Source organism: Bombina bombina, chromosome 2 (assembly GCF_027579735.1).
Source record: "Bombina bombina isolate aBomBom1 chromosome 2, aBomBom1.pri, whole genome shotgun sequence".
NCBI lineage: Eukaryota > Metazoa > Chordata > Amphibia > Anura > Bombinatoridae > Bombina > Bombina bombina.
The window spans coordinates 979,922,516-979,940,911 of NC_069500.1; the positions used below are offsets into that span (position 1 = coordinate 979,922,516).

General features: G+C 39.2%; 1 protein-coding gene across 1 annotated transcript in view; it reads right to left on the reverse strand.

The window, feature by feature from the left end:
• Positions 1-18,396, reverse strand: part of TACR3 (tachykinin receptor 3) — a 462,287-nt gene that overhangs the window by 270,696 nt on the left and 173,195 nt on the right. Inside the window, exons 2-3 of the mRNA XM_053700797.1 lie at positions 1,466-1,651; positions 328-478 (exon numbers count right to left, since the gene is read on the reverse strand). Of these exons, the coding sequence (XP_053556772.1) occupies positions 328-478; positions 1,466-1,651 (337 nt within the window). The remainder of the gene's footprint in view (positions 1-327; positions 479-1,465; positions 1,652-18,396) is intronic.

Consider the following 18,396-nt stretch of genomic DNA (forward strand, 5'->3'; position numbering starts at 1 on the left):
GGCGGCATAATGGCCGCGAGTCAGCAGGGGGCGGCGTTGCACCAGCAGCTCTTGTGAGCTGCTGGTGCAATGCTGAATACGGAGAGCGTATTGCTCTCCACATTCAGCGAGGTTTTGCGGACCTGATCGGCCTTGTCGGATCAGGTCCGCAAGACCTTTAATAAATTGGCCTCATAGTGTGCAAAAAGAGACAGCACAATGAGTGGCACTGGCCTTGTGGACAAGCATGGAAGTTTTTCTAGCTTTTGTTCTGCCTCAGTGGTGCGTCTCTCAATTTTCTTGTTTTGAAGTACACCTATAAAATATTTTTAAACAAGTTTACTTTACCTTTCTTTTGGCTCTTAGCTGTTCATGATATTTATCTGATGTATCTCCAGGGATCTCTCCTCCCCACAGTGTTATTCCAACAATTGTATATGTGATGCCCATGACAAGTAAGGGGATGAAATATACCAACAAAACTACAATAATTTGATACCTAAAATACAAAAAGACATGTGCATTAGCTAATTCAGTCAAGGTTGGTTTAAATTTCAGATACAAAATATAATTTAATGTTATATAAAACAATAAAAGAATATTATTCTGAAATTATTCTTAGATTTTTCATTGGCCCTTTTTCTTACATTAAAAATATACAAAACCGCCACTGCAATGTGTGAGTCACTACCCAGAATCCCTAGCTGCAAGGTTTTGTGGGAAACATCTATATAGGAAATGTGATGATGTTATATCCACACATTTTCCATTGTTATCAATTTTCATATAGGACCTGAAGATATTGAACACGTGACAAATGTGAAAACTTTTGTTTTAACTTGGCTAAACAAATAAAATATTTTTATGTGTTTTATATTCACATTTTTGCACATAAGGGTCTATCCAACTGATTTTTTTTAAGTTGCATTGCAAAAAAAAAATAAAAAATACAAGTTATAAATATAATTTGTTTACGATTTAACAGAATTATACTTATGGGGCAGTCTCTTTATGTATAACTGCATGCATCAGGTTTTCATTATTTCCATATGATATTTTTTGAAAAATATGGGCCCCATGTATTAAAACTTAAAAGGCGGGTGGACAGCTTCTCAACTTGCGAAGCTGTCCGTCCCCCTTCGCTGCATACGGGCAGCGGATCTGTTGATCCGCTGGCCCGTATGTATCATTACACACTCCGATGAGTGTCTAATGCCCGCCCCTTTACTCCGACGAGCAATAACGCAATTGAAGGGACTGTCAATCACCCAGAGCGAGAGAGTGGACGAGAAAATGAATAACAAACATTTCTGTATGGTAAATACCTGGAAGCTTTGAATAATAATGAGGAACTCATTACTTCTATAAATTATGTCAAATCACTTTTTGGAAGTGTTTACAATGTAAGTAGTTAGCACAACAATGTAAAACTTTACCATGAAAAAAATTAGTTGAATATTGGGAAAAAAAATGTAAATAAACTTACGTGAGCTTGTTATCCTTTCCTGGCCATACCAACATGCAAAGTGTCCTACTAGGCAGTACTTTGGTTTTAGAATAGAGGCATTGAGGAAACGCAAGCAGGAATGCAAATATCCAGATACTTCCAATGACCACCTTGGTTGATGTAGAAGATAGTCGTGGTTTCAGAGGATCGATAATAGCCATATACCTATAGAAAATAATTATATTAAATGCTTTAAAAAATTGAGATCAAGTACAAAAGTCACAAAACAGTCTAGAAAAAGTATTCATATTTTAGCTGGACTTCTTTTTATCCCAAAGATCTGTGTACAATTTCTGTCTTTTTTTTTATTTTTTATAGAAAGCCCAAAAATGTTTTCCTTTATTTACTTGCACACTGAATTCTAAATCATATTTTATTAGAAGGAAAATGTAATGTAACTACAGCACAATAAATATAATGAATTGTCTCCCATATGTTCATTGCTTCTTTTAAATATAAAATGCATTCTATATAAAGGTTACTTAAGTTATAAATAGTTATATTTAGACTGGATTTAGATTTATGAGCATTGATGTATAATTGTATGGCCTAAAAATTGATGCTAATCTGAGTAATTTTAAGGGTAAAAAAATATAGTTTAATGAAAAGAAACAGAAGTAAAAACTAATACAGTAGTTAACTTGTTTAAAAGTTTACAGATAAGACATAACTGATTAACTTGTTTGTGTCTTACTGGGTAAATGTAACTACTATGTTTTAAAAGTCATAGCTGATAGTATATCATTAATGTATTTGTGAGGAAAAGTGCCACAGATACAGACACATGCAGTAAATCTTAGGTAATATAAATAGAGGAAGAAAAAGACTTGATTATGATTACATCAATGATATGGCCTCTTTGTATCTATAGGTTTCACAACACAAATATACCATGAAAATATTGTTCTAAAACTTTAATAATTATACATCAATTGTTCTATACATCAAGGGCCAGAATACGAGTGGAACACTAATTAATGCTACTGCTCGAGCGTTAATTGCGCTAAAAGTAAGATTTTTGCAAGTCGGGATGTGCTCATTTTATATGTTCAAATTAAACTGTTTTTGCTCGCACGCTAACCAGACTAGTTTGAATATCGTGAGCGCGTTAACATATTCCCCCATAGAAGTTAATGGAGCAAAAAAAAAAAGTATAGATATATACAGATATATATACAGGGAGTGCAGAATTATTAGGCAAGTTGTATTTTTGAGGATTAATTTTATTATTGAACAACAACCATGTTCTCAATGAACCCAAAAAACTCATTAATATCAAAGCTGAATAGTTTTGGAAGTAGTTTTTAGTTTGTTTTTAGTTATAGCTATTTTAGGGGGATATCTGTGTGTGCAGGTGACTATTACTGTGCATAATTATTAGGCAACTTAACAAAAAAACAAATATATACCCATTTCAATTATTTATTTTTACCAGTGAAACCAATATAACATCTCAACATTCACAAATATACATTTCTGACATTCAAAAACAAAACAAAAACAAATCAGTGACCAATATAGCCACCTTTCTTTGCAAGGACACTCAAAAGCCTGCCATCCATGGATTCTGTCAGTGTTTTGATCTGTTCACCATCAACATTGCGTGCAGCAGCAACCACAGCCTCCCAGACACTGTTCAGAGAGGTGTACTGTTTTCCCGCCTTGTAAATCTCACATTTGATGATGGATCACAGGTTCTCAATGGGGTTCAGATCAGATGAACAAGGAGGCCATGTCATTAGATTTTCTTCTTTTATACCCTTTCTTGCCAGCCACGCTGTGGAGTACTTGGACGCGTGTGATGGAGCATTGTCCTGCATGAAAATCATGTTTTTCTTGAAGGATGCAGACTTCTTCCTGTACCACTGCTTGAAGAAGGTGTCTTCCAGAAACTGGCAGTAGGACTGGGAGTTGAGCTTGACTCCATCCTCAACCCGAAAAGGCCCCACAAGCTCATCTTTGATGATACCAGCCCAAACCAGTACTCCACCTCCACCTTGCTGGCGTCTGAGTCGGACTGGAGCTCTCTGCCCTTTACCAATCCAGCCACGGGCCCATCCATCTGGCCCATCAAGACTCACTCTCATTTCATCAGTCCATAAAACCTTAGAAAATCAGTCTTGAGATATTTCTTGGCCCAGTCTTGACGTTTCAGCTTGTGTGTCTTGTTCAGTGGTGGTCGTCTTTCAGCCTTTCTTACCTTGGCCATGTCTCTGAGTATTGCACACCTTGTGCTTTTGGGCACTCCAGTGATGTTGCAGCTCTGAAATATGGCCAAACTGGTGGCAAGTGGCATCTTGGCAGCTGCACGCTTGACTTTTCTCAGTTCATGGGCAGTTATTTTGCGCCTTGGTTTTTCCACACGCTTCTTGCGACCCTGTTGACTATTTTGAATGAAACGCTTGATTGTTCGATGATCACGCTTCAGAAGCTTTGCAATTTTAAGAGTGCTGCATCCCTCTGCAAGATATCTCACTATTTTGACTTTTCTGAGCCTGTCAAGTCGTTCTTTTGACCCATTTTGCCAAAGGAAAGGAAGTTGCCTAATAATTATGCACACCTGATATAGGGTGTTGATGTCATTAGACCACACCCCTTCTCATTACAGAGATGCACATCACCTAATATGCTTAATTGGTAGTAGGCTTTCGAGCCTATACAGCTTGGAGTAAGACAACATGCATAAAGAGGATGATGTGGTCAAAATACTCATTTGCCTAATAATTCTGCACTCCCTGTATACATACTGTATATATACATACTGTATATATATATATATATATATATATATATATATATATATATATATATATAGGAATATCTATTTATAAATAATTAGAACATATTCTGCTATGTACAGAACATTGGAATGTGAAATATTTACAGTAAAAACATAGTTAAAACTTTTATTAAAAATGAATATTGCATAAATATGTTTTTTATGTTTTCATCTAATTAACTGCAAAGGGCTCCAAAGCACACATATATACTGGGTATATATATATATATATATATATATATATATATATGTCTTATGTGTGTACATATGTATTTATGTGTTTCTATGTGTATATATGTCTGTAAATACATATATATACACATATAATTACATATGCACACACACATATATATATATATATATATATATACAGTTAAGAAGAGCTCTGAGGTTGTAGTAATCATTCAAGTGTAAATCACGATTGCAATCAAGCGATCACGTTTACTTTTAAATCATATAACTAGTGGTAAGCCCGACGAGTGCAAACACTCGTGATAAACCCCTTATCGCTCGCGCACAAACGTTTATGCTCCACTCATAATCTGGCCTAAACGTTTTTACTGGGATAAATATGCCCTTTTTTGTGGGGTTTATCAAGGTTTTTCCTCCAGCACCAGTAGAATTAGAGTATCCATCCTTATAAGAAACTGAACAATGGACACTTGAGAATAAGCTGTGCATAGACATGCATTTCACGTTAATTTCAATTTAAATATAAACAATTAATAGATCTTGTGTGCATTTTTAATCATAGAAACATAAGGACCATAGGCCCAAACAATCTGCCCATATTTCCTATAATGTATAAGCATTATTAGTTTGTAGGAAAGCCTTCTTTTGTGAAGAAGTACTTTCACAAATAACTTCTTAATCTACCACCATTCAACTAGAGATTTGATACACTATACACACGAGTTCATATACTAACATTATTATATATGTGTGTTATATTTTATACCTAGGAAGATACATTTTAAAAATTTGTGATGCAGTCTTTAGCTTATGTATTTTGAAAAACACTACCATATTTTGCACCTTTTCTTTCTGCTAACAGTATGGGGCCAGATTACAAGTGGAGCGCTAAATATCTCTTTCATAAAAGCGATATTGGGCTCTACTATGTAATACCAGTGCACGCTAATGTGCGCTGGTATTACAAGTTGTCAGTAATGCGAACATGACCATGCGTTTGTATTGCTGGGAAGCATTGCGCTCACGAGGGTGTGCTTCCATAGGCTCCTATGGGAGTCTCATTCTGATGCCGTCAGAGACGGCATTAGAACTTCAGTGCAGCGAAGGTGGTAAGTAGCTCAGTGATGGCAGCATGTTTAAATATATATATATATGATTATATACCTATATATTTATGTGTATATACAATCACAATATTAGTAAAAGAGTACATTGATACATTTTCCTATAAACCAGGAACACAATGTACTGAGAGTTTAAAGATTGAAAACTTGTTGTAATTAAAGGTCTAATGTTGCTCTGATATATGGTGTGTTTTGCACGATGTGCACTGATACTGGCAAAAAAAATGTATCTATGATTTTGTTACAATATATATTCCTGCTGTTATTCTGGCATTTTAGATGTCTATACCCCTTAAGGGCTTAGATGTTCAAAGGTGTAGGTTGTTTTGTTTAATGATGTTTTATCCAATTAGGTGAAAGATCCCCATTTATAACCTGTAACAGGTGTAATAGAGCACATGGCTATGACTACGGCACCTCACCGAAAAGTGTAAGCCGTGCTTTTCACACTACCTTCTTCTTCCTTGGCTAATGTATCTCCTATTTTTACTATGGATTACTAAATAAAAGTGAAATTTTATTAATTGAACTTTGGTGCTTGAGCGTATCTTCCTTGGATCAACTATTACTTTTAGCATAGCTCACAGCACACGCACCCCCTGCCGCTACCTGCAGCTGTAAGTCCTGTGGAGATTTGGAAATCACACAGGCTGTGACATCACTAAACGGTGACCGGAGGAGCAGATGGAGAGGCTGACAGAAAGCCACACGCAATAGATGAAAGGAAGATGAGGTTTCCGGGAGTAAGGAGAGTAAGGTGTACACATTCCTCATAGAGGTGCAGTGTGTGCGGCCTCCTTACGAAGAGATCCGGACTTGATGCTCGCCTGTTCCACAGTACTCCTTTCTGCTTCAGAGGTCTGGTAAGAAGACGCTGTGTTTAACTGAGGGACATACATGTTGATATTTGTTGAGGTCACAACACAATTTTTACTGCATTGACATATATACACATATTAACACATAAATATATATGTATTATGCATATACATATATATTTACTTTGAACACACAGTTCCCATATACCGCAATGTAAAGGCACTTTTCAGTGCCGTTTTTTTTCATCTAACACCCCATTCCCACCAACTTTAACCCCAAAATACTGCCTAGTGCAGTAATTTTATTAAAAAACATACGGCTAGATTACGAGTCTTGCATTAGCCTTAAAAAGCAGCGTTGAGGGGTCCCAACGCTGATTTTTAACGCCCGCTGGTATTACGAGTCAGGCAGGAGAGGGTCTACCACTCATTTTTTTTCCGCGATTTTAGCTTACCGCAAATCCCCTTACGCCAATTGCGTATCATATCTTTTTAATGGGATTTGCCTAACGCCGGTAAAACAATTGCCTGAAAAAGTGAGCGGTAGACCCACTCCTGTCCAGACTCCTACCGCATATAAAAGTCAGTAGTTAAGAGTTTTATGGGCTAACGCCGTAACATAAAGCTCTTAACTAAAGTGCTACAAAGTACACTAACACCCATAAACTACCTATGAACCCCTAAACCGAGCCCTCCCCCCACATCGCAAACACTATAATAAAATTATTTAACCCCTAATCTGCCGCCCGGACATTACCGCCACTTTAATAAATGTATTAACCCCTAAACCGCCGCACTCCCGCCTCGCAAACACTAGTTAAATTTTATTAACCCCTAATCTGCCGTCCCTAACATCGACGACACCTACCTACATTTATTAACCCCTAATCTGCCGCCCCCAACGTTGCCGCTACTATATTAAATTTATTAACCCCTAAATCTAAATCTAAATCTAACCCTAACCCCCCTAATTTAAATATAATTTAAATAAAACAAAATTAAATTACTACAATTAAATAAATTAATCCTATTTAAAACTAAATACTTACCTATAAAATAAACCCTAAGATAGCTACAATATAACTAATAATTACATTGTAGCCATCTTAGGGTTTATTTTTATTTTACAGGCAACTTTGAATTTATTTTAACTAGGTAGAATAGTTATTAAATAGTTATTAACTATTTAATTACTACCTAGCTAAAATAAGTACAAAAGTACCTGTAAAATAAACCCTAACCTAAGTTACAATTACACCTAACACTACACTATAATTAAACTAATTACCTAAACTACCTACAATTAATTACAATTAAATTAAATAAACTAAATTATGGAAAAAAAACACTAAATTACAGAAAATAAAAAAAGAATTACAAGAATTTTAAACTAATTACACCTAATCTAATCCCCCTAATAAAATAAAAAGCCCCCCAAAATAATAAAATTCCCTATCCTATACTAAATTACAAATAGCCCTTAAAAGGGCCTTTTGCGGGGCATTGCCCCAAAGTAATCAGCTCTTTCACCTGTAAAAAAAAATACAATACCCCCCCAACATTAAAACCCACCACCCACACACCCAACCCTACTCTAAAACCCACCCAATCCCCCCTCCGACGGCCTATGACTGAATGACTGGTCCTTTAAGTGACACCATCCAAGATGGCGTCCCTTGAATTCCGATTGGCTGATAGAAACCTATCAGCCAATCATAATTAAGGTAGGAAAAATCCTATTGGCTGATGCAATCAGCCAATAGGATTGAAGTTCAATCTGATTGGCTGATCCAATCAGCCAATAGGATTGAGCTTGCATTCTATTGGCTGTTCCAATCAGCCAATAGAATGTGAGGTCAATCCTATTGGCTGGTTGAATCAGCCAATAGGATTTTTCCTACCTTAATTCCGACTGGCTGATAGGATTCTATCAGCCAATCGGAATTCAAGGGACGCCATCTTGGATGACATCACTTAAAGGACCAGTCATTCAGTCGTTGGCTGTCGGATGAAGAGGATGCTCCGCGTTTGATGTCTTGAAGATGGACCCGCTCTGCTCCGGAAGGATGAAGATAGAAGATGCCGCCTGGATGAAGAATTCTGCTGGTCTGGAGGTCATCTTCTGTCCGGATAGGATGAAGACTTCGGACCCTCTGGAGGACCACTTGTGCCCGGCTGGATGAAGACGTCTCAAGGTAAGGTGATCTTCAATGGGGTAGTGTTAGGTTTTTTTAAGGGGGGATTGGGTGGGTTTTAGAGTAGGGTTGGTTGTGTGGGTGGTGGGTTTTAATGTTGGGGGGGTATTGTATTTGTTTTTACAGGTGAAAGAGCCGATTACTTTGGGGCAATGCCCTGCAAAAGGCCCTTTTAAGGGCTATTTGTAATTTAGTATAGGGTAGGGAATTTTATTATTTTGGGGGTCTTTTTATTTTATTAGGTGGATTAGATCAGGTGTAATTAGTTTAAAATTCTTGTAATTCTTTTTTTATTTTCTGTAATTTAGTGGGGTTTTTTTTTCGTAATTTAGTTAATTTAATTTAATTGTAATTAATTGTAGGTAGTTTAGGTAATTAGTTTAATTATAGTGTAGTGTTAGATGTAATTGTAACTTAGGTTAGGGTTTATTTTACAGGTAAATTTGTATTTATTTTAACTAGGAAGTTATTAAATAGTTAATAACTATTTAATATCTATTGTACCTAGTTAAAATAAATACAAAGTTGCCTGTAAAATAAATATAAATCCTAAGCTAGCTACAATTTAACTATTAGTTATATTGTAGCTAGCTTAGGGTTTATTTTATAGGTAAGTATTTAGTTTTAAATAGGAATAATTTATTTAATTTTAGTAAATTTATTTAGATGTATTTAAATTATATTTAAGTTAGAGGGGTGTTAGGGTTAGACTTAGGTTTAGGGGTTAATAAATTTATTATAGTGGCGACGACGTTGGCGGCGGCAGATTAGGGGTTAATAAATTTGATGTAGTTGCAGCGACGTTGGGGGGGCAGATTAGGGTTAATAACTATAATGTAGGTGTCGGCGATGTTGGGGGCAGTAGATTAGGGGTTCATAAGTATAACGTAGGTGGTGGCGGTGTCCGGAGCGGCAGATTAGGGGTTAATAATATAATGTAGGTGTCAGTGATAGCGGGGGTGGCAGATTAGGGGTTAATAAGTGTAAGATTAGGGGTGTTTAGACTCGGGGTTCATGTTAGAGTGTTAGGTGCAGACATAAAATTCATTTCCCCATAGGAAACAATGGGGCTGCGTTAGGAGCTGAACGCTGCTTTTTTGCAGGTGTTAGTTTTTTTTTCAGCCAGCTCAGCCCCATTGTTTCCTATGGGGAAATGGTGCACGAGCACGTTTTTCCAGCTTACCGCTACCGCAAGCAACGCTGGTATTACAGTGAGATGTGGAGCTAAATTTTGCTCAACGCTCACTTTTCTGAGGCTAACGCCGGCTTGAAGAAAACTTGTAATACAAGCGTTGGCTTAAGTGAGCGGTAAGAAAAAAAGGCTTGTTAGCCCCGCACAGCCTTACCGACAAAAACTCGTAATCTAGGTGATAGATGCTGCCACCTTTATTTTTTAATAAAATATACTACACAGTTTTTTGGGGACATTTGGGTCAGATTTATAAAATTAACCAGAGATCTGATCTCTGGTTAATTTTATAAGCACTAATTGCTAGCACGAGCTTGTGGTAGCAATAACAAGTCACTTGTAATGGCTGTTTATTTATTGTGTGCCCACAAATAGGCAAATTTGCCCGTTTGCGGGAGCACGATAATTCACCGCTCCACTTGTAATCTAGCCCTAAATGTTTAATTACAAAGACATTTTACATTGTTTGAGAAAAGAGATGTGTATCTTTATTTTCGCATTATTAAATATAAATGAGTTACTAAACTGCTCAAACAATGACTGTGTAGAATTTAGCAGTATTAGTCTTGTGAAGTCTCTAACTCCAGTAGGATGTAGAAAGCCTACAATGTTCTGAGTTAAATAAATGGAAAAGCAAGAAAAATAAACATACATGTTAATTATTTTTTTTTTACAATATATGAAATTGTTATATTACAACCTCAAATGGCTCTATTAATTAAGTTGCAAGCTACTTAAAGAGAAAGTCAATTCTAGCGTTGTACAAACGCTAGGATTGACAATTGAAACAAATAAAGGGGACTTTAATTCATGAAGTATAAGATACTTCATGTAGAAAGCTCCTTTATTTGTTTCAATCAATCGCCGTTCATAGCTGTTACAGCAGCCCACGGCTAAAATATTTTTGCTAAGAGGTGACCTTTTTAGACAGGTCCCATGGGCGCCAAGCCGGATTTACCACACGGCTATTGGCTAAGAGGTGAAAATGTCTCCTCTTAGCAAAGAAATGTTTTACCCGTGGGCTGCTGTAGCAGCTAATAATTGCGATTGGTTGAAACAAATAAAGGAGCTTTCTATATGAAGTATCTTATACTTTATTTGTTTCAATAGTCAATTCTAGTGTTTGTACAACGATAGGATTGACTTTCACTTAAACCTGCTACTTGACCTCTCTTCCACCTAAAGTGTGGTGGATTACAATCATTCCAATCTAATCGAATAGCATGCTTACTGTAGCACGCAAGTGATATGGGGTATTTCATAGCTCTTTGTGGGCATTGGAAAGGGTGCACATGTTACCAGTTGAAAGTAAATGTTTTTGCTTGAGCACAATCAAATTTAACAAACTTGTCACTTCAGAGCTCTGGTTAACTGTTACATCAGACAAAAATCTTGCCCAAAAAAAAACATATTTTTTTGAGCAGTATAGTTACACTTATATTAGCTTTGTCTAATAAAAATTATTGAAAGCAAAAATTGTGGGGGGCGGAACCTAGCCACGATTAGAGATTACCGCACATTAACAGTGCTCTGTAGTCCCTGATGTTATTTCACTCAAAATGAGCATGTTCCGATGGCATTGAAACCCACTAAAGGACCTGGCATAACTACCTAAGGATATACTCAGCACACACCTTATCTCATCTGGCTGTTTAATGCCACACAGCGGATACCATACCTAACACGTAGCGGTGAACATGGAGAGGAGACTGCTCAACATAGCATTCAAGGGACTTGCTTTTTATTAGAAACTGTACCATAGACAACCCTAATGCACAGGTAACTTACCTCATACCCTCCTGGGATAGAACTGGCCCCACGGACGCATCTCTTGTGGAGGTCACGACATTGTTTATTCCCAACTGCACGAGACTGATTTAGGCCACACCAACATGGCCAGATCGGGACCCACACTGCCTGGGCCCAGTACATGAGAGACCTACATAACAGTTAAGACAGGGCCAAAATCACTCCCTGGAGACCCCCTATCTAACAACTCAGCGACATTAACAGGAATACAACCCGCAAGATAGACCAGCGCACAATACTGACTTTACGATAAACAGGGACTGGTGTGAAAAACATAGTACTATAATAGCGTGCAGACGGTCATATACATCTGGCACGTACAAACAGGGAATAAGCAACCTTACCAGCCCATGTTAGAGACTTAGGTCACTAGACTCAGCGGCAGTGAATAGTGGCCCATTCAGACAAGGCATAACAGCAGCAGGTGCGGAGGCAACAGCAAGGCCAATTCTGAACGGGTACCATTTTATTATGCAAGGCACGCTGCTCCTCTGTAATAAGTTCACTGACCCACAGTAGATAAGCTCCTACAGACAATCGAACAGAGAGGGGACAGATCTTCCCAGAATAAGGGGAATAGTCTGCGGGTTCAGGGAAGAACCATATCCCCCAGAGAAAGATATCATTTTATGATATGGCAAGTAAAAGAAATGCTAAATTGCCTAGGGGTGTGCACACTTCAGCCATGGAGAATTACTTAATCCCTGCGGACCCTGCCTTACCCTCTAATAAGGCCATACATGAACCAATAGCACAATCTACTTTGACCCAACCACCTGATCCTGAATTTAGGGCCCAGAATCTAAGTTATTTCACAAAGGAGGACATTAGGCATCTATCTTCCAAAAAAGACATAAAGGAGGCCATGCAGGACTTCAAGACTATGTTTGGGGAACTGAAAAGGGACATAGCGGTGGTTGACCAGCATGTCACACAAATTGAGGAAAGACAAAAAACTCTTAGTTCAGATCTGCAGCACCAGTCCAGTCATCTACAGGCCAAGGAGGGCACGGTTCAAACACTAATGGACCGTATTGAAGATTTGGAAAACAGGAGCAGGAGGAATAATCTATGATTAAGGGGATACCCGAAATATAGATTCTCCTGCCCTGCAGAACTATATACAAGATACCTTAAAAGCAACGATACCGCACCAGAAGTGCAGATAGAGAGAGCCCACAGGGCCCTTCGCCCTAAGCCTCCAAGCAGAGCCCCTCCCAGAGACATAATAATGATATTGTTATCCTTTAAAGACAAAGAAGAAGTCCTGAAACTTGCTAGGGCAAAACATCCACTTGAGTTTAGGGGCTCGGAAGTACAGGTTTATTCTGACTTATGTCCAACAACATTGCAAAAAAGAAGGGACATGAGATTCGTCACATCAGTATTAAAGGAGAAGAGGATACCTTACAGATGGGGCTTCCCTAACAGCCTGATAGCCACAAAGAACAACACATCTCACATCCTTAGAACCATAGACGGCCTTCCTAAATTTCAACCAAGCTTTGGACCTTAATATTAGGCCTCCACAGATTCCTGATGCAGCCCTCCAGGCGGGGGCCATGACGAGATTCAGCAGCTTCCTGGCTGAGATATCGGGGACTTTGGACTTGCCGGTCCCTGAGCACTGAGCTTGCCCGACTGAGCTTGGTGCCTTACTTCTAGAGCTCCACATCGGAAGCTTATGATGGACTCAAAGGTCATATTCTGATAAAAATATGAATGTTTGTTATGCCAGTTAATTGTTAATGTTTTGTTTTATTCATAATATGTGCAAACAGTGATAGCGTGATGAAGCCAGCTCAGACTCCTCACATCTGCACTACACTTCACCTCTCCGCATCTCAGAAGTGGATAGGACAGGACAGGCTTGCATATAGACACTATTGGGCCTGGGAACGAAGGGAGCAGTAGATGTAACTTAGGTAGCGAGCACAAAATCTTAGAATTAGAGCGGCACCCATACTGACGTCGCCTAAGCCTATCCTATTAGCCAGGAGAAGAGCCCCCTGCTGGGTACATTTAGTATAGGCACTAACTAGGGAATGTTTATACTGTTACAGTCCCTAAAGGGTTACAGGGTTGTAAAACAAAGGAAGATGCACTCGACCTGAGATCGAACAAGGCCATAAGGTCTTGAGCATACATAACCTAATTGATAAAGAAAACCTCCCCTCCTTTTTGAGTGGGAGTAGGACATAAAAACCTCAGCATTAGGCCCTAAATGCACCACTACCTCACTAACTAACATTTTAATGACAGGTGGCGCATCCACCTGGGGTTGCGCCGCAGAGTTGGGCCCAGACTTATTTATTTTATATGATAGAGAGTAAATAGATATTACGAAGAAATCTCCAGTGTTTCTAGTGTAGATGGAGGATATATATCGTAAAATAAACTCATACACTAACAAATTATTCTACAGGGACCCTAGCATTTTAGTCACTTGGGAATTAATATGGTTATGAAGTAAATTTTGGTTTTTTTTGAATATTCTGATTTACAAAGAAATTGTTAAATGTTTATATAACTTTTGAAAACACAGGGACAACTACCCCTGATTTGTTATAAGTAGTGGTTAAAGTTTACCTAAAGCCTGAATTTACTGACTGTGTTTATTGTATAGTGATAATTTTGATTCAAATGCAGTAAATAGTAATAATTTTCTATACTATCTTGTCACACTAGACAAGACACCCTTTCCCCTCTATTTTTTTTTACTTTCCCTTTCTCCTTCCCCCACCATCACTTAACCCTCCTCCTTCTCCTATCCCACATCCCTCCCCGGGGCACCTACGAAACATGGAGCGCCAACAAGGCCGATATAAATCCCTCTCTATTGAACTCCTATCAATAAATGTTAAAGGCTTAAATAGCCCTAATAAACACTCTATAGTTCTAAGAGATCTACACAGAATAGGTGGGGACATAATATATTTACAAGAGACCCATTTTTCAGCAGCACATGAGCCGAAGTGGTTCAGTCACTGATACCCCAATGCCTATTTTGCTTCCGGTCCTACAAAAAAAAATGGGGTTGGAATTATCCTCAATGCAAAAATGGCATTCCAACGTCTGCAGTCGTATAAAGACCCAGAGGGCAGATACATCATGATTACAGGCTCCCTGTTTGGCAGACCCATCACGCCTGCAAATGTTTACTGCCCCAATCGATCCCAGCATCTCTTCCTTCCAAAGGTCATCCATAAAATACTTGAGGTACACATTGGTGTTTTATACTTGGGGGGTGACTTTAACGCACCCCTTGATCCTTCTCTTGACACATCCAATGGCATCTCAAGCTCTCCACACAAAATCCTGAAGCCTATGGCAGCCTCGCTGGCTGAATTAGCTGTGCATGACATCTGGCGCACGCATCACCCATCTCTTAAAAACTACACCTTTTACGCGCACCCACACAGAAAATATACCAGGATTGATTATCTATTCACTGACTCGACGGGCCTTATAATCACCAAAAGTAGTCATATCCACTCAATCACATGGTCTGATCATGCCCCAGTTAGTTGCTCAATCCAGTGGCCCAGCGTCCCTATCACACCTTATGTGTGGAGACTCAATGACACACTTTTAGATGGTCAGATGTTCAGTGCTGAGGACCAAAAATCATTAAAAGAATTCTTTCACCTCAATGCGAATGATTGCATAGAGAGCTCCACTATCTGGGAAGCACACAAGTGCACTATCAGGGGCCTCCTGGCGAGTCGGAGGGCGGGACTGAATAGACTAAGGAAGGAGAGTTACCAAACTCTTATGACCCGGGTGGAAAGTGCAAAACAACATCACAAAAATCATCCATCTGATGAGGACTTGCTGCAGTTCCTGCAGGAAGACTATAAAAAAAAAAGCTGTCATTATGAGACAGCTCTACTTTGAGCAGGGCGATAGGGCTGGGAAGCTCCTCACCAGAGCCATTGCGAGGAAAAACTAAAGGCCTACGTGCATCATATGATAGATAGAGAGGGGACAGTCAGGGCAGACGTGGGAGTCAATAGCCAATACTTTTAGGGTATATTACGAGTCCCTCTACAACCTACAACATATTAACCAGAGTGGTGACAATATTCTTTTGCCACCGCAAGTAGACAAGGATTTCCAAGAATACCTTGATAGTGTTGACCTGCCCAAGCTCACAGAGGAGGAGGCAGAATTATTGGACTCCCCAATTTCAATAGAGGAAATAAAAAAAGCGATCAAAAATCTCCCATCGGGGAAAAGCCAGATGGCTATGGACTTAAGTACTATAAGGCCTACGTGGATATCTTGGCTCCTGAAATGACAACTATATTCAATTAATTATCGCAAATCCCCAATCTACCAAGCTCTATGCTGGAGGCTTATGTCACATTTATCCCTAAGCCTGGGAAATGACAGGATAAACCAGAAAACTTTAGGCCCCTATCTTTATTGAATTCGGACGTGAAAATTTTCACCAAGGTGCTGGCCAACTGCCTGAACAGATACCTTCCTGGTTTAGTATCCACTGATCAGGGGTTTTATACCCGCACACGAGGCCAGGGATAATACCCTCAAAATCTTGAAAATGATAACTCATACCCAGATAAACAAAATGCCACTCTCCCTGGTTACAACTGATCCTGAAAAGGCGTTTGACCGGGTTAGTTGGTTATTCATCCGGCTTATGCTGAAGAAACTCGGCTTTGGGCCCGGTTTTATAAACCGAGTGATGTCCCTATCCTCGGCACCAAATGCGAGGGTTAGAGTCAATGGTACACTCTCAAACACCTTCCATATCAAAAACGGGACTAGGTAGGGGTGCCCCCTCTGGCCACTCTTATTCGCCCTTATCATCGAGGTCCTGGCAAGTAAAATCAGAGCTAACCCTCAGATTAGGCGATTTTCCATTGGTAATACCGAACACAAACTTTCAATGTATGCTGACGATGTCCTACTGACTATCTCAGACTGATCTAATTCATTAACAGAGGCCCTTTCGGAGTACTCGCTTTTCGGTAAAGTATCAAACTTTCTTCTCAAACCCCTGAAATCTGAGATCCTGAATATCACTGAACCACCAGACCTGTTCGACGCCCTCAGTTCTAACTGCCCGATTAAAATAGCTCCCCACTCTATAAAATACCTGGGTATAAGAATCTAACCTAATATAGCTGAGATCTCGGACCTTAACTACAAAAGTATCAGAGATGATATTCTTAGGGACCTATCTAATTGAGAAAAAAAAAACCTATTTCATGGATGGGCCGAGTCGGGATCATTAAGATGAATGTACTACCGAGAGTGTTGTATGATATGCAGACGGTTCCGATGTCAACGGTCTCGCAGTACATACAGCACATCCAATCAGCCATTGAGGCTTATATATGGAACAGAATAAGGCCTAGAATTAGAAAACATACCATTTACATGCCCAGAGATAGGGGGGGACTGGGGGTCCCTCTTTTGAGGGAGTATCAGAAGGCTATATCTCTCCAGAGACTGGTGGAATGGAGCCAGGGCTCATGTAACAAAGCGTGGGTACAAATCGTTAATGAGATTATGCGACAAGGTAATGTTGGGGCACTGACCTTAGTCTCCGAAAAAATCGTCCAAAAACTATCACACAATACCCTGGATAGCAGAAGTCTTTAAACGGTGGGATAAACTAATTAATGATGATTCATATGTTTCCAATTTTACCTCACAGAACACCCCCATCCGGGAGAACCCGGATCTGGGCATAGAGAACGGGCCACATGCCTCCATATCTAACATCCTACAGCAAGACAAAATTAAAACCCATGCGGAGCTAGCTGATTGGGATTCGGGAATCTTTGCATCTTGGTATAGAGTAGCACAGATCACGCACTATTTCAACACTCACAAAGGGAGGATCTGTTTTACCGACATATGCGTCCGCTTGGCAAACTGAGCTTGGACAAGAGATAGAGACTAAATACTGAATTAAGATTTTTGAAAGAGCAAAAAAAGCCTCAGTCTTGATGAAAATCCAGGAGACGCATTATAAATTATAGTAGATAGTATTTGATTCCCCACACACAAGCGGGGAATGCTGGAGGAGCTGCGGATGGGATGGTACCCTTCTGCATATTTGGTGGATCTGCCCATCTGTACTGCCCTTTTGGAAGGGGGTGCTGGGAGAGATGAGTAAAATTCTCAAGATTATCATCCCTCCAAAGCCAACATATCTGATCTATCATGACCTACCTAAGATTGTTGGGGAAGATAAATATCTGCTACTCTTGTTGATGCTGAATGGAGCAAAGGGGCTTATCCCGTGCACTGGAAAAAAAACACAGGCACCAAGCATTCAGGAATGGAAATCTAAAATTGGGGACTTGCTCAGACTAGAAAGGTATCATTATTTGAAAATTGGCAAATTAGCTACACATGAAATGATGACTCAAACTTTAAAGGGAGAGGGCTCTAACTCTAATTCAACTGAAATGTATGCCGAGTTAGGGCAGACGGGACCCTTTTTCAACCATTGGGGTGCTCAGGTTGCCCCCCTTTTTTTTTCTCTCCCTCTACTCTTCCTCCTCCTCCTACACTTCCTATACTACCATTTATTCAGCTTTCCCACTTCTACACCCGTCTGGGTGGAAATATCAGGGATTCAGATATCCTCAGCTGTATGAAGTAAGCAGGCAAAGTACTTACATCTATATTGTAACTAGTAACCTGATGTCATGCTTCTAAGAATTAGATTTTCTGACAATATGGACTATAAAATGCAACAAGCAATCTAACTCGTTGAAACAAGCTCAAAACTAATGGACCAGTTATACTCTACTTATGAAGAGA